The sequence below is a fragment of the Saccoglossus kowalevskii genome, chromosome 18 (assembly GCF_978046115.1).
Source record: "Saccoglossus kowalevskii chromosome 18, keSacKowa6.1, whole genome shotgun sequence".
Taxonomy (NCBI): Eukaryota; Metazoa; Hemichordata; class Enteropneusta; family Harrimaniidae; genus Saccoglossus; species Saccoglossus kowalevskii.
Genome location: NC_140658.1, coordinates 33,625,519 through 33,644,049, shown reverse-complemented (window position 1 = coordinate 33,644,049; position 18,531 = coordinate 33,625,519). Strand labels below are relative to the sequence as shown.

Below are 18,531 nucleotides of genomic sequence, written 5' to 3'. Positions count from 1 at the left end.
TTAATTAATATGTTAATTTGCGCAGCTTATAATGTATGCTCTTTGGTGCAGTGCATGATTAAACATAAAGCTCCTGATGAGTGAGGTACTTGTACCTTACGAAACAGTGCTGTCGAGTTTCAATATTCATGTAGTTGTGTATTAATTCCTCTATCACCGTATATATAAATTAAAGATACACTAACAAAAATGAAATATTAATTATTTCATTATATAACCTGCACAAAATTAAATCAATATTTTTCCTTGCTAGAATGATGTGTAACTTCATATGGGAATCCTGATAAAATTCACAGCTGGCGATTTAGAAATATCCGTATCAGGGATAGTCAACTTCTTGTGATTGTGATTACATAACGTTTTTATGTTCATGTGCTGCAAGTTACAGAGCACGTACCTAAGCGGCCGTCACTTGGCAAACAATTAAGCCAAGGCAAGGCAATTCTCCGTTTTTAAGCAATCTGGGAATTTCAAATTACTAAATGAAGTACAGGACGACGAAGCTGAACTATCCAAGAACCAACACATACCAAAAATCAAAGTCTCAAAAGTGAATATTCGACAGGTAGGTTGTACCGTCACTGATTGGAAAAAAAATCCTGTCCCAACACTTCCATTGCAACAGCCACAAACTGATTTTTGAATACTTTCGCCCCAAATTTATTACCTCCTACCAGTTTTGTAATAGCAGTGTTCAAATGATCATGCTTTTTATTTTGTCTACTTTGCGCACTGGTAAGAGATCACCGGCGCCGCAGAATACGTCCTACCTAGTAATAAACTAAGTGACTTCTAAAGACTGAATGGTTTTTGCGAACTTCGTATATGGGACCCATTTAGTTATAAACTTACGTTATAGCTTCACGTTCATGCCCTACCATGGAAACAGCCAAAAACACTTACTTGTCAATGTCAGACTGTTATATACAGCCCAGAACACGTCAGAATAGTAAAAAAAAAAAAGTCAGAAAATGTCAGTTGCCCGTGCCTTGAGAGCCGTTGAACCAAAACAATCTGTTACCCTTCGCCGCCCACAGCATCGATATGATTTTATATTGCATAGAAAAGAACACTAAATGCAGCTATCCCGGTCAGCAATCGAATGATCAATCTTCATGATTTATGCAACTGGTATTTCCATATATTTGCTTAATGGTCTGAACTTTAAAATTGTCAAGTTCGAGAATGTGTTTTTACGTACAGTGACGGAACATTCAACAACGTGTTATATGTGATTCGAACTTATTATATTTTATTTACTTTTCAAAAATCTTACTAACTTGTTAAATTTTATTTTATTTTTCTGTATTGATTAATATTCATATTGCTATATACTGAAAGAAATGTATATTTTTAAAGATACAATAAACAATTATTATTATATTATTCAACAACGTGTTGAACAGGAAGTCCATCTTGGGCTAGTGGCATTGTAAAACTTTAGAGAGTACAGGAAATGTTTCAGTAAAGAATTGTTATGCATATGAAAATCCTTTATTGGAACAGAACATGTTATATATTCCCCTAAAACAACGTTGCTATGTTTCTAGGCGTACAACGAATTCGAAACAAAAGAAATCGTCCGATCCAAACGACCTGCGTCCTTGAGAATCTAGTCTTATCGCCTTTGCCTTTCGAGCGAAAAAAGGTCGAGGCCAAAAACAGGATAGGTTATTTACCGTCCAAAGGTGATGTAATTTTATTGGGAGATTTTAATTCCAGAATTGGCAAAACTGATGATCTAATCAATGACAATAATAATAAACATTTACCAATGCCAAACGACTACATTAATGATCATTTTAAAACAAGGAAAAATATGGATATAAACTCTAAATCTAGTGTAAATAAATTTGGCAGGAAATTAATCGATATGTGCATGGAGTGTAATTTAATCATACTCAATGGTCGCACAATTGGAGACTGTTGGCAAATATACTGTTACACACCGAATGGTTGCAGTGCTATTGACTTTGGGATTATTTCAAAACATTTTTATAACTCTGTACAATACTTCAAAGTTCATGAGCTATCTAATATTTCGGATCACTGCCCTATCTCTTTGTCTTTAGCCATAAACCGATTCATCTATAATGCCCTGAAAAAAAATAATAACAAAAATAAATTGGATCCATTACCTGCAAAATATATCTGGGATGTGGATAAAAAAAAAAATTCTTGGCCTCTCTGCATTACAGTGAAACAAATGAAATTACGGAATTTCTCCTAAAACAATATAACAATGACTCGGAAACAGCTTCTTCAGATTTTGAAAAAAATCATATTATCTCTTACAGACCAAAATGTTAAAAAATCACTCCAAAGGGTTTTAAAAAGAAAAACAAAACAATACTAAAAAAGAAAAAATGGTTTGATAATGATTGCTTTGCGTAGAATTAAAAAATATTTCAAAATTACTACAGAAACACCCACTAGACCTGATTATTCATGGTAGATACTTCAAAACAAAAAAGCAATTCAAAAATTTAATCAGGAAAAAGAAACATGCCCTAAAACAGTTAAAACTGAATGAGCTTGAAAAGTCAAAAAGTGATACATCTAAATTTTGGAAAATACTGAATGATTTAAACAATGACAGTATAACACATTCAGATAATGAACCTATTTCACCTGAGGACTGGTTAATTTACTTTAAAAAACTGTTAAATAAAAACAATACTGTTCACTCTAATATGAAAACACATCCAGAGTTAGCGGGACCAGTGCAATACAAACGTGACCTTGATAATAGGATTGTGTTCAAATAATAGAAGCTGACATTTTTGGACTAACATTATGTAATTGAAACACAAAATATAAGTATTAGAGGGATTACAAAAGAGGCTATAGTTAATATGGGCAGATAATTTGCTGGAGCCATTGGTAACTTTATGTAATTGATTTTGCTGTGACAATGTAATACATGTATGAACAATTATGTGAATATGGGTGTTGTGTGTTATAGGAAGTAGGTGATGTCTTAAGTCTTTTGGTTGTCATTTGAATCAAGAGGGGGAGGTTAAAGTACTTGATCGGAAAGAATGATTATATTTGTTCTTTGGCAGTGAATGGCTTATTTGTACTTGACTGTGACCCACCCACCACTCGATTGTAATTTGGCCAGCTGCTATTAGACATCACTCAGCATGACTGGTTGGAAGACAACCATGTAAAAATAGTGTGAATAGAATAAATGTCTGTAATGAACAAGGAAAAAATAAAGTTTTTATTTTTTATCTTAACCATCAATATACAACAAGTTTACAACAAAATTCGAGTAAGAATAAAGTAAAAAGTTGAACCAATAGAAGATCAGGTGATGGTTGAATTATCTCGCCTGGAAGAAAATAAAAAAACAAGTGGTAAGGATTATATATTGTAATGAATGATTTGAGTAAGGTGTTGAGTAGAGGAATGTTCAATAGGAAGAACATTGTTGAAATGATTGGACTCTTGAAATCTTGAGGCACATTGTAAATAACTAGTGAGAGGATGCTGAAAGCACTACCGTTCATTCAAGCATCCTCTCAATGAAAACACAGGTTATGCACATTTACATTATAATGAGGTAAATTAGTGTTGTAAACGGAGTGTCATGATTAAATCTGGTATGATGTGCATGAAACGACTCATGGTGCAAAAGCAGATAAGTGTTGATGGAAGACTCAAATGATAGGTATCACCACAGTCCCTCAACACCTAGTTGGGAAACGCCTTTGTTCTAAGGTGTTAATCCCCCGATCGCTGGTAACAGTTGTGAGGGACTGTGGTATCACCACCGCCCAATTTGGTCATATTGCCGAAAATACTATATCTTGTTGTTTTCAATAAGTATATGTGCAGCAACAATAAACTGTACAAAACCAGTAGTTAACTGTTTACAAGACAGTATTATAGACCCATATCATGCAAAGTTACAGGGAGTTGTACACATATACCCCCTTACTTTTAGGCTATTGTATGTTCATCCAACTGTTCATTCAGAATGAATAAGAAATAAAGTAGGTGCAAAGAGACTATATGGAATGTAATTGTACTTCATAGAGTTATCAATGATGATATCAATTCCATCAGACTGATAGAACCGGTAAAAGTAATGAATTTATCGCATGGCAATGGTAATGTGTCATCTGACATATAACTGGAGTGAATTGACCATGTGCAAAAACAGCATTGTTGGTTTGCATAAGACAGCCCCCACACACATGCTATAAGGAGTAAACTTCTTGTATCACCAATGACAGGGCTGTAAATGAGTCAACATCAAACCAGAAACATAGAATGTAAATACATGGACCTGTTTGTACAGAATCCCAGTTCATCCCTCATTATTTATGTGGACCATGTTAAAAAGATCTCAAACCATTATGAGGCCAATGAAAAACAAATTTGGTGTTTCCAGTATAAGAGTAAAAAATATTGGGTAGTTAGGCAGGGATTTTATTATTTTAGATTTATTTTTTCCCCAACATGTTCAGTCTATATCAAATACAATCATTTTAAACAATTTTTTTTTACATGATATTACTATCAAATTTTGTTTATTTTAGAAAAAGGTAACTCATTTCCATAAAAATAAAATTAATAACAAATGACAACACATGTCATTGTTTAAGGTTGAGGTGAGTGGCATGAACTGTTGATCGGTGGCACCATTTCAAAAATGGCAGCTGGCAACAGAAAAACCTTCACTGATGTACATGTGTATGTAGTGAGCACAAGGAATTGGCCCCTATCAGTTTCTGCCTAATAAATGACAGTTATGTACATTCCTGCTGTGGCCATTTACCTACAATAGCAACATCACAAGCATGATAAAAGCCCCCTGATGTACACATTGCAGCTCTTGCTGTTTCTTGCATGTGACAACAATCCGTCTAAATCACAAGAAACTTGTAGTGAGCCAAACAATGATCATGAAAAAGTAAGAATGAATACAGCCAGCCATGCCAATGTGGTGAATCAAATGCAATTTCTTGCATGACTTTCTGCTCAATATTATACAGTGTGTATAATATATAGCCTATGCCGAATAATCAATGGTGTGGTCACAAATGATCATGAAGATTAATCATGATCACATACTTCATAGACACTATAACATTACATTAAAATGGACAAAGACTATAAATCATATCCATGCCCCTAGACATGGCTACATCCGAGGTCATCATTTTGCCAACGCCATTCTTGCATGTCATTGTTGCTGGTTGCATGGACTAGACTACTAATGTACAAGTATTTACATATATCGGCCTTAATTGGTTTTAGATGCTATTTTATTGAGATGCATAGCGACAACTGTGGCCGTGAAGGACCGGTAGGTTAGGTAATTGTTACTAGTCGCACCGTGCACACTGCACACACATCATATGAGTTCACAGGCCATAGGCCTAGTAAATCGCTGTCATCATTTATATACGATGCAATATTTATTTTTGGTCATTAGTTTCTCTGATTCATGACATCATGTGCCAATAAATCCTAAAAATTGGTTTTGCTAAGCGATGAGTCGTTTAGTACAAAACACTGAATGATCATAGCATGGTGTGCAGAGTTTTAGAGGTAAAGCAATTGTTAAGAATATATTAAAATTTGTGGAAAAGGACAAAGGGTCTTACCTTAGTACAATGTCTGTACGGCGTCCTGGGCTGGCTGGAAAAATAATCACGTCATCGAAAGATGCGTGTACGTGTACTGTAGACAATTTCCATGACGCTGCATTGCTTGCGTAGAGTCAACGTCACGATTTCTGCGTATCAATTTTTCTCCGCGTTTTTCAACAAATAATTCACTTTTTTCTCATGGGAAAACGTCGTTAATCTTATTTTATTAGCCTGAACTTTGTCTTGACAGCGCAAATTATACCCAAATAAACGTCTTTGGATGATTTCTGGCACCCAAAATTGATTCTCGACTCAGTCCTAATTACGCGTTTAGAAATGACCTGGTGATCCAAAATTGACCTCGAATGAAAATACTGCCGCCTACGGCGGGTCCCGGGATCATTGCGTCTAGAAACTTTAGAGAAAAATGTGGACGCAGTCAATACAGAATCTTTAAATGGTCCTATTCAAAAAAATGAAATTAAAAAAGCAATTAGCCAATTAAAAAATAATAAGTCATCAGCAGAAGACAAAATCAGTAATGAGGTTTTTAAATGCGGTGGTTATCACCTGTCAGACGCACTACAGAAACTTTTTAACATAGTGTTCATGTCTGGCAAATTTCCTGATTCTTGGAATACTAGTCTTATTGTACCCTTGCACAAATCTGGGTCAAAATTGAACCCTTCTAATTACAGGGGAATAGCAATTTCAAGTTGTTTAGGTAAATGATTTAATAGTATTTTAAACACAAGACTAGTTTCATATCTAGAAAAAAATAATATCCTCTCGAATAAACAATTTGGATTCAGGAAAAACTGTCGGACAACAGACAATCTGTTTATCCTGAAAACTATTATTAATAAATACCTCCATCAGAACAAGGAGATCATTCATCAAGCAAATGATAAAAATAAATCGAAAACATCAAATAAAATTTATGCCTGCTTTGTAGACCTCAAAAAAGCCTTTGATAGTGTTTGGCATGAAGGTCTTTTTTATAAATTGTTGAAAAATGGTGTAAACGGTAATATGTATGAAATTATAAAAGATATGTATGGTGATGTGAAATATAAGGTAAAAACAAGAAATGGTTTAACAGAATCATTTTGTTCAAATATCGGAGTAAAACAAGGATGCAACCTTAGCCCAAGTCTGTTTAATTTTATTTATTAATGACCTGTCTGATATTTTTGATAATGATCATTGTGACCCCACACTGCTACACAACACACCCATTAATTGCCTTCTTTATGCAGATGATATTGTGATTCTTTCAAAATCCAAAAAGGGATTACAAAACTGTTTGGATAAATTATCAGCCTACACATCAAAATGACAGTTGTCTGTCAACACAGATAAAACAAAAATAATGATATTCAATAAGTGTAACAGACTCCTTAACAAGGAAATGTTCTTTTATGAAGGAAAAGAAATCAATATAGTTAAAGATTTCAATTATCTTGGCTTAACTATGAGCCCAAATGGTAAATTTAAAGATGCCATGAAAAACCTGAAAAGAAAAGGAATAAAAGCTTTATTCTCATTAAAGACCAAAATTGGATCTGGTAATCTGGACGTGTCCATACTACTGTCACTATTTGATAAACTTATCAGACCAGTTATTGTGTATGGGAGTGACATTTGGGGAGAAGAAAGTTCTACAAAATCAATTGTAGAGGATGTTCAGCTTACATACTATCGGTACATTCTTGGTATCTCAAAAAATACACCAATCATGGCAATATATAGTGAATTGGGAAAATTACCTCTTGACTCTTTTATTAAGAAACAAATGATAAAATATGCCAATCGTATTGCAAATTCCACAAATACTCTACTTCAAGAAGCATACTATGTCAATAAAATTATTAAAAGTAAATGGTTTAAAAGACTTGATTTGATATTAAAAAATATAAACCATTCTTATCTTTTAAATGAAACAAATATTATCTCATTATCAAAACTAAAAACAATTGATGAGAAATTAAAAGAAGAGTTTACAACTGAGTGGAAAAATGAAATAAATAATGACAATAGGAAAAAATCAAATTCTAAAAATAAACTAAGAACCTACAAACTTTTTAAAACCAAAATTGAACAAGAAAACTACTTAACAATTATGAAAAACTGTGTGTAATTGTTAAGATAAGGTTCAGGGGTGGATAACAAGAGACGAACTGGTGTACACTATAACAGATGACTTTATTGAAACTCCTGCCGTGATGTGTCAAAACACCCACTTATATACACAAGTTTACATTCCTTGCATTTTGGCGGAAAGTGACTTTGGCCTTGTACATGATTGGGTAATAGGGAAACGAGCTGATAGGTAAATAACTATTAATGAGGTTGTTTTATTGGCTAAAATTAACGTACTATGATTGGCTAAATTATTTGTAAGCAGAATCCTAAATCGACATCAAGCTCGGCTAGTTATATTTCCGATATTTTTCCGGGCCGCGAAATAAAAGATAGCCATGTAAACGAAAATGAACAAAAAGTTGAACAAAGTAAACGATAGTTTGAAGTAAAATACGAAAGTAAATATATGCGAAGATAAAATACAATTCAGGATAGATATCGATTAAATGCGAGTAAATATAAAGTTCGAAAATTCGTAAAATCAACACAGTCACAAACTGTCACAATAAGCTAAGTATAAAATGATCGGTATATTCAGTTCATAGTTCATATGTCATTTATGTTCTGTATGCGTAGTCGGGCAATCGCAGCAGCGGTTGTAGCTGGTGTAAGGCGGGTAATTTCCGGTTTCAGTGGTCCGCGAAGGTTATCGTCGTCAGTAACTTCTTCAATGAAATTCCGCGCTTTGTGGTTCTTAATGATTCCATCATATGTTTGTAACAAATGCGGTGGAAGTTTACGAGTCATAGCGCGAGTGCGTTTCTCTGCAATACGAAAGTTAGTCGGCAGAGGAGAGTGGTCTTGTCTCCACGGTAACCCCGCAGTGTACCGTCCGTTTTCGATTATGAGATGATTATCTCTGTAATGTTCGAAGTCTGTGCTCATTACTGGAGGGTGGGAATTATCAGTGATGCCGATTGTCTCGAGCTTCCAGTAATCCTGGAGTTGATCGTTTACAACAGACGGATTAGTAGCAATGTGTAGAATAGTTGCGTCATTGGCAAATACACTTTTAGGTCTGTATCCTTGAATAGAACCGGAAAGCAAATATCCAAGTATGGACGATACAGCAGTTGGACCGGGTCCACGAACAATGTGGTCTCCCACGAAATTCCAGTAGTAATCTGCGCCAATGAGAATCGATATTTCAAAGGATTCGCTTCCTGAAATGGGGTGGGCTAAGTTCAAATTGCGTAGATGAGGTAATTCCAATAGGGACGAAGTGATCAAGTCCTTTGTGGGAGTGGAGATGTTTGGAACAACGAGTGCGGAAATGTTCTTTTTCTTTCCTGTAATGGTGTGAACTGAAAGCGTAGAGACATTAAACGATCTAGCACGTGAACCATTGTCACCAAACGTTGCTAAGTTAATGACTTCACATTTGTCAGTTTGTGCATTGAGTTTATCGGCGAAGTTTGTAGTTACGAAAGATCGCGTGGCCCCTTCATCGAACAATATCGTAGCCGTTGCAGTTTCGCTACCCGCGAATACTTCAGTTACGGCGGTTTTCAATAAAACTGGTCCATTATGCGATGCGGTATTCGCGGTAGTAGTAAAGTTCACGTGTGTTTGAGTTACTGGAGTAGTGGAGCTCTTGTCGTTACTAGTAGAGGTTCCCTTACATAGAGAAGTGTGATGTTTCCTCCTGCAGGCGCGACAACTGAATTTAGATTGGCAGTCCGTAACTTTGTGTTTACCGAGACAGTTGAAGCATAAACGATCGCGTTTTATTATCTCGAGGCATTTATTGTAGTCAGTCACAACTTTACAATGTATCGACGGATGGGCATCTTTGCAGTACGCACATACGATAGATTTAGTCGGTCTCGCCCGGATCGATTTCCGTGAAGTGACCGGGTCACTTCCCGTGTAGAATGCCGCAGTTACCGGGGTTTCTGTGTACAATTCGCGGTCATGAATATCGGCGGAGAATCCAGCTTGTAGAGCGTCCATCTCGTTATGGATGGCTTGACGAAGTTCGGGTAGATTCCATTCGTTATTTCCATGATCCCGCGCAATCTGTTTTCGTGTATTTGGCGGCAACTTTTCCATGACGATAGGTACGAGTAGATCGCCATAGGATTCTTCGGATTTTCCGAGCGAACTGAGCCCACGAATATAACTTTCTAAGGTGTCGTAAAAGTTTCGTAAGCTGTTGAAATCGCTAGATGGTTTAGGCATATCCCATAAAGCTTTCATGTAGGCACTTATTACTTTGTGTTTCTGTCCATATCTTTGTTCCAGTAGGTCGATTGCGTGATCATAGTTTTCATTTGTTAGTGTCAATCCTTCAATAGTGTGAGCGGCTTCGTCGGACAATTGAGCGTGTAGGTACTGAAACCTTTGAATCTTTTCGAGATTGGGATTGTTGTGAACTGCGGAATAAAATGCATCTCGAAAACTCACCCATTTCAGAACATCTCCGTTGAATGTTGGCAGCGATAACTTTGGTAGGTTTATGGTTCTGTTAGGTTGGGTGGATGAAGCGGCAATGGTGACTGCTGAACTGGTTGATGCAGCAGCGGGGACAGCAGGGCTTGTCGGTGGGCTTGTATCAGCTCGCGACTTTCTTTCGATAAATCGAGATAAAATATGTTTTTTCTCGTATATATCGGTCAGGTAATCGTCAGATTCGGTGATAGTCGCCTCCAAGCTGTTTTCTTCCGTCTGTTCGACTATTTGTTTGTCGAGGTTGATAAGACTTTCGTACTTCGATGAGATCAAGTTATGGATAGCAGTGAGTGAATCTAACGCACCTTCAATGTTGTCTTGGGGGAAAACGTTGACGTTTTCGTCAGCCTTTTTCAGGAGCTTCGTCATCTGTCCACGATGCGCTGAGCGAGTTCCCTTCAGTTTGGAAAGAGTTGGTCGTTCGGTCATCTTGAATCCTGGTCTCGGCACCAAAACAATGTGTGTAATTGTTAAGATAAGGTTCAGGGGTGGATAACAAGAGACGAACTGGTGTACACTATAACAGATGACTTTATTGAAACTCCTGCCGTGATGTGTCAAAACACCCACTTATATACACAAGTTTACATTCCTTGCATTTTGGCGGAAAGTGACTTTGGCCTTGTACATTATTGGGTAATAGGGAAACGAGCTGATAGGGTATAACTATTAATGAGGTTGTTTTATTGGCTAAAATTAACGTACTATGATTGGCTAAATTATTTGTAAGCAGAATTCTAAATCGACATCAAGCTCGGCTAGTTATATTTCCGATAAAAACAATGAACTTCGCAAATCCTTAACAAAATTTAGACTTGGCAACCACTGTCTGAAAATTGAAACAGGCCGGCATATAGGTTTGGATTTTAAAGACAGAGTCTGCAATATGTGCGACAATGGCCATGTTGAAGATGAACAACATTTTGTCATAAATTGTCCTCATTACAACGAAATAAGATCAAAACTTTACATTGTAGCTAATAAATGTATACCAAATTTTGACAAATTTAGTAATGAAAATAAATTCATATCATTACTAAGTAACGAGAAAGTGTCAATTCCTTTAGCGCAATATTTAAAAAACTGTTTTAATACAAGACAGCAGCACCTACATAAACTAAGCCAGTAACACATTCCTCGTATACAAATTTATCTTTCTTTTTTTTAATGCTTTTTTGTTCCCTTACTTTTTATGTAGTTATTTTTCTTTTACTAATATTTGATTTGTAACCCTTTTCATCCCCTCCAGGGGATGTTGTGTGTTAATAAATAAATAATAAAAAAAAAAAATACCAAATCCAAAATTTAGCGTGAATACCTGCTACCTCGATTAGATTAAGTAATCAAAGGTAAACACCGTGTTTATGCTATGAGAAAGTGCAGATCTTGAACGTATACTTTAGTGGAAATACATTTTTGCCTATCACGGTGAACACAATTTAATGCGAGTGAATTTCCCTAGTTGTAAGCGGTGTCCAATATGGCGACCAAGGGGAAAAACATTGTTATGCAAATTAGCTTTAGTTGAAAATTTGTCGGAGTTTTCTCGTCAACAGCTACGGGAATTTGAACAAAAATGTTATCGGCAAGACTCAGAATACGACAGTGACAGCCACTGAAACGTTATTGAAGGCAAATGAACACGCCAGGCAAAAAAAGACTGTTTCGAGTTGTGGCATACAATGGAAGCACATACCATTTTGACTCTTGAGGGGAATGGAAATCAGTTGATTTGAGGGTGTCGCAATAAGCGAGGGATTAAATCGTTTTTATGCTACGAAAAAATAGAAGACCTTGAACGTACTTTTTGTACTTTAGTACAACGTCATTTTTGTTTGATTACCTAACGTTTTTAGGTTCATTTGCTGCAAGTTACAGAGCACATACCTAAGCGATCGTCCCTCAGCAAATAATGAAGCAAAGGTATTTTCGATGTCGAAATCGCGAAACTCTCCCTTTATACGCAAACTGGGAAGTTCGAACAACTAAACGAAGTAAAGGACGACGAAGACGAAATATCCAAGAACCAAATTCCAAATTTCATATTTTGAATTTTGTTCCATTTTGAAGTTAGTCATTTGTGAACTAAACGGTTTGCTATTAGCTTTCAACAATTTTTAAAATAACTTTTCATCAGTGTTGTGGAGTAGAGCTTCGAGTGCCGATCACAATGTCAAAATATAACAGTTCAGTTTAGACATGGCCATACATGGACACCGTTTTTTATTAATGGAACAAGCTGGAACTGGCAAGACTAAAACTCTAATTGAACTAATCAGGAATTTGAGGAAGACCAAAAAAGTTCAAGTTACAGCTAGCACAGGCATGGCTGCAAGTCAGTAATTTTGTATTATCCAAGAAACGTATCGAACGATTTCTTTTATTTCCAATTCGTTGTACGCCTAGAAACATGGCAACATTGTTTTGTGAATATATAACATGTTCTGTTCCAATAAAGGATTTTGATATGCATAAAAATTCCTTACTGAAACATTTTCTGTACAATGCCACTAGCCAAAGATGGACTTCCTGTTCAATACGTTGTTAAATGTTTGAGTGTCACTGTACGTAAAAACACACTCTCGAACTTGACAATTGTAAAGTTCATACCATTGAGCAAATAGATCTAGATGGAAATACCAGTTGCACAAATCATGAAGATTGATGATTCAATTGCTGACCGAGATAGTTGCATTTAGTGTTCTTTTTTATGCAACATAATTAGCCTTATAATTTACTTCACGCATGTGCAGTGGCGTTTAACTTGACATTCAGTCAGTTGGTCACTGAGATTTGCGGCGTGAGCATCGCTTTGAAACCACTGAGGGATGACAACCCATTCAGTATTTCCCATCTACTTTCCACGTTTATGAATTCACTTTCAGTAAGATGATACTAATATTTGAAACGTATTTTGCAGAAAATTTGGTGTAAACATTGTATATTTTGTTAACTGATAAAATACGAATAGGAGCGTGTACGCCACGTGTACCCATTGTTTGTACGAAACAATATTGAAAGCCTATTTCACCTGTTCATCATGGTAATTATTTACTCAGGATACATAAACTTATTATGAATTGTTCATTTTTCTTATTGTATTTGCGTAATATTTATGTATATATTTGTGGAATTGTAGTTGTTTTTCTGAACGAGAACGGGTCCGAGTTTGTGGCAACAAGAAGTCGAAAATATCACTTTCTACCAAAAATGACAAAAATATTCACCAAAATTAGAGAATTGAAGATATCATTACAAAATGAACAAATCTGAGAGAGATCCACATGTAGTACCTATATATATAATATCAAAGCAATTGGACTTGCGGTTTTCAACAAGAAGTCGAAAATATCACATTTTACCAAAAATATTCATCAAAATTAGAGGATTGAAGATATCATCACGAAATGAACAAATCTGAGAAAGGTCTACATGTAGTATCTATATATGTAATATCAAAGCAATTGAACTTTTGGTTTTTAACAAGAAGTCGAAAATATCACTATTTTACCAAAAATTACAAAAATATTCACCAAAATTAGAGATTTGAAGATATTATCACAAAATGAACAAATCTGTGAGAGGTCCACATGTAGTACCTATATATGTAATATCAAAGCAATCAGACTTGCTGTTTTTAACAAGAAGTCGAAAATATCATTTTTTACCAAAAGTGACAAAAATATTCACTAAAATTAGAGAATTGAAGATATCACGAAATGAACAAATCTGAGAATGGTCTACATTTAGTATCTATATATGTAATATCAAAGCAATTGAACTATTGGTTTTTAACAAGAAGTCGAAAATATCACTTTTTACCAAAAATGACAAAAATATTCACCAAAATTAGAGAATTGAAGATATCATCATGAAATGAACAAATCTGAGAGGTCTGCCCAAGGTACATATACACCAAGTATCAAAGCATTCAGGCTTGTAATTTTCAAGAAGAAGTGGAAAAAGTAAAACATTGACACAGACGACGACGGACAATCACTCACATGATAAGTTCTGCTCGACAAAGTCGACAGCGGAGCTAAAAATCCCCAGCACCAGGGGATGTGTCTTTGAATGGATAATATGAAACAAAGAAATAGGCATGTTAGCTGCCAGGTACTTATGTTGCTATGCGTGTATTTAGGTATTACAATCAGATTGACGAAGTATTACTAATATCTAATGGAAACAAGTCATTGTCAATGACACGTCCCCATTCCGTTCATATTTGAGTGACATATACATTCAAAGCAGATCATGACCGAAATGCACCTGCATATGTACAACACATTGTACTAAATCTGAACAAAATCCATCCATGCATAACTGAGATCCGGTTCCGTAATTGTGAAATTACGTGATTTTGATGCATTTTCAGCCTTAAAATGGCCATCATTCAGCTATTGTTAAGCGGATCATGAAACAAATGCACATATCTATTTGTGTGTGAAGTTTGAACTTGATCAATCCAGACATGTCTTGGATACGGATCCAGAACTGAATTTTTTAAAACAAAATGAACGCCAGTCGGCCATTTCGAACTTGATCTGAAAAAAAAAAATGACGTGCATCAAGGTCCTATTATGTTTAATGTATGTACCAAATTTGAACATAATCCGTCCGTGCATAACTGAGATCCGGGTTCGGAATGGTGAAAATGTGTGATTTCAATGCATTTTCGGCCTTAAAGCAGTCGCCATTTGGCTATCGTTAATGAGATCATGAAACAAATGCACATACATATTTGTGACATGATGTACCTTGTGTGTGTGAAGTTTGAACTTGATCAATCCAGACATGTCTCGGATACGGATCCAGAACTGAATTCTTTAAACAAAATGGCTGCCAGTCTGCCATTTCGAACTTGATCCGAAAAAAAAAAAAGACGTGCATCAAGGTCCTATTATGTTTAATGTATGTACCAAATTTGAACAAAATCCATCTATGCATAACTGAGATCCGGGTCCGGAATGGTGAAAATGTGCGATTTCAATGCATTTTCGGCCTTAAAGCGGTCGCCATTTGGCTATCGTTAATGAGATCATGAAACAAATACACATACATATTTGTGACATGATGTACCTTGTGTGTGTGAAGTTTGAACTCGATCAGTCCAAGCATGTCTCAGATACGAATCCAGAACTGAATTCTTTAAAACAAAATGGCCGCCAGTCGGCCATTTCGAACTTGATCCGAAAAAAAAAAAAAGACGTGCATCAAGGTCCTATTATGTTTAATGTATGTACCAAATTTGAACAAAATCCGTCTGTGCATAACTGAGATCCAGGTTCGGAATGGTGAAAATGTGCAATTTCAATGCATTTTCGGCCTTAAAGCGGTCGCCATTTGGCTATCGTTAATGAGATCATGAAACAAATGCACATACATATTTGTGACATGATGTACCTTGTGTGTGTGAAGTTTGAACTTGATCAGTCCAAGCATGTCTCAGATACGAATCCAGAACTGAATTCTTTAAAACAAAATGGCCGCCAGTCGGCCATTTCGAACTTGATCCGGAAAAAAAAAAAGACGTGCATCAAGGTCCTATTATGTTTAATGTATGTACCAAATTTGAACAAAATCCGTCTGTGCATAACTGAGATCCGGGTTCGGAATGGTGAAAATGTGCGATTTCAATGCATTTTCGGCCTTAAAGCGGTCGCCATTTGGCTATCGTTAATGAGATCATGAAACAAATGCACATACATATTTGTGCATGATGTACCTTGTGTGTGTGAAGTTTGAACTCGATCAGTCCAAGCATGTCTCAGATACGAATCCAGAACTGAATTCTTTAAAACAAAATGGCCGCCAGTCGACCATTTCAAACCTGATCCAAAAAAAAAATGACGTGCATCAAGGTCCTATTATGTTTAATGTATGTACCAAATTTGAACGAAATCCGTCCATGCATAACTGAGATCTGGGTTCAGAATGGTGAAAATGTGTTATTTTGATGCATTTTCGGCCTTAAAATGGCCGCTATTCGGCTATCGTTAATCAGATCATGAAAAAAATGCATGTGCATATGTCCCATATAATGAGTGATGTACGAGTGAAGTTTGAACTTAATCGGTCCCTGCATGTTCGAGATACAGGTGATCACGGACGGACGGACGGACGGATGCACACAGGGCAAAACATAAGTCCCCATTTTCGGACTACGTCCGAACGGGGACTAACAAGTAGCCTTTCAGCTGAGATAGCTCTGCTGTTAGCAATGCACGTTTCAAAAAAAAGAACTGAAGATATCAGTAGAAAATTAACAAATCTGAGAGAGGTCTACCTGTAGTATCTATATGTATAATGTCAAAGCAACAATCGGACTTGAGGTTTTATAACAAGAAGTAAAAAATATCACTTTTTTCCAAAAATGATCATCAAAATTAGAGATTGGAAGATATCAGCATGTTATGAACAAATCTGAGAGAGGTCCGCCTGAGATACTTGTATGCTCGTATGTATAATATCAAAGCAATCAGACATGACAACAAGAAGTCAAGAGAGTAAATGTTTACACGGACAATCACTCAAATGTTAAGCTCGGCTCGACAAAGTCAACAGTGGAACTTAAAAGCTACCAAGAAAAAATTTACCAAGCACTTGCGTGTTGCCACTATTGCTATACAAAACTCCAATCTAATTGCTAGTTCTTCCTGAACGTAGGGAGTTTCAGCCACCACCTTGGCGGCCACACAAGTTTTATATTTTATCAATTAAACTCCTGTATTCATAACTCACCATATGGCAGATAGATTGTACAGTGAAGCAATTAGTACCAGGTAGGACACTGCTATTACAAAACTGGTAGGAGGTAATGTATTTGGGGCGAAAGTATTCAAAAATCAGTTTTTGGCTGTTGCAATGGCAGTGGTGGGCCAGGATTTTTTTTTAATTAGTGACGGTACGACCTACCTGTGAAGTATGAACAAAATCAGCCGAGCCAAAAAAATCACAGAGGAGTTAAAAGACGTGAAAACACTGGAAATCACACACACACAGACAAACACACAAAACGACAAAAGTATAAGGGCAATTCTAGCAGAGCAGATTGGCAATAATTAATATTTCATTTTTGTTAGTGTATCTTTAATTTTATTTATTTATTAAAATATGTACACATTATATCTAATTGGGGTGGAAATTGCCAAGCCAATTTATAAAATTATAAACAAATATTTTCGTAAATAACACTGACCGTGAAATACGCCCTTGAGAAGTGTTACTGACGAAATATTTTATATTGCAATTTCTTTCAATTTTAATTAGTTGTATTGCAATGCATTAGTAATAATGTAAATATATATATATACTTTTCTTTATTTCATTGTTGAGACCGAGTTATATATTTGTTACGTACTACAATTTATCTATATTGGAAAACGGTTTTGGGGATTTTTAATTTCAATAAACAATATTCAACTATCCTTTGCAACACCAATAAGATCATAATGATAATGTTGCTTGGTTTTTGAAACTACGGGCATTATCAGAGCATGGGTCTTATTTTAGAACTCCTGCCAGAGCAACTCCACAAATCAAAAGGGCAAATTAATAGCTTCAAAGGATGGTATTCCCAGAATAGCTTTGTTAGAGAAACATAAAAATTTAATTATCAACAAGGATGAAAGAACCAGTTACTGAGACAAAGCCCTACTCCCCGCGAGACCCACCAATACGAAACCCAATTACCACGAAAGCCACTCTATGCGAATCTACTAGTTTATATCATATATAAATTTGAAACTGATCGTGCAAAAATTACTTTAGTTATCACACCCACAACGCCACCAAAATCTTTCCCTTACTGTAACCTTTGTTTACACTACACTACACTACGGGCAAGGCAAAAATGCACGTTTCACATCAAATATCATTGTTTTCGAACCCCACTATTTTTAATTGTTATTTTGTTTGCAAGAAATTAAGAATAAGGATATCCAAGAAATTTCATTCATGCATGCTAACCTCAGCTCTCACACTCAATGATTTACGTTGGTTTAATTCGAATAAAAAAACTGTCAATTACAAATTTTTTCCTTCATGGAATGCTCATCGTAGAGCAAGGGCGGTAGACAAAAGTGTTGGATCAGTGATACATTCATTGAAAATGACACAGTCCCCGTTAAATTAAGTTCTCTTTGTGCTCGTCATATTAAAGCAGAGGGTTGTCGCGAGCGTGTCTTTGAAACTTGAGTTCCAAGTGGTGTATACAAGATTGTTTATTTACATCAAAACACGTGTTCCGTGTAGTAGTAATATGGCCAAAAATAAAAACGGCCGTTATTCGGCAATCTTTGATCTGATTATGAAACACACTGATATG

At 35.8% G+C, this 18,531-nt stretch overlaps 1 protein-coding gene and 1 long non-coding RNA gene across 2 annotated transcripts; both read right to left on the bottom strand.

Moving 5' to 3' along the window:
* Positions 1-3,210: 3,210 nt before the first annotated feature.
* On the bottom strand, positions 3,211-5,703 carry LOC146732313 (uncharacterized). The gene is made up of 2 exons (XR_014927098.1): positions 5,622-5,703; positions 3,211-3,337 (listed from the first exon to the last, which is right to left on the bottom strand). It is a non-coding gene; the product is annotated as an uncharacterized LOC146732313 (long non-coding RNA).
* A 2,594-nt stretch (positions 5,704-8,297) lies between these two features.
* LOC102809940 (uncharacterized) lies at positions 8,298-10,631 on the bottom strand. The gene has a single exon (XM_006814584.2). The coding sequence runs from the start codon at positions 10,629-10,631 to the stop codon at positions 8,298-8,300; it is 2,334 nt and encodes a 777-aa protein (XP_006814647.2).
* Positions 10,632-18,531: the final 7,900 nt, after the last annotated feature.

Coding starts and splice junctions, on each gene's coding strand:
- LOC102809940 (XM_006814584.2), bottom strand. CDS start 10,631: ATGACCGAACGACCAACTCTTTCCAAACTGAAGGGAACTCGCTCAGCG.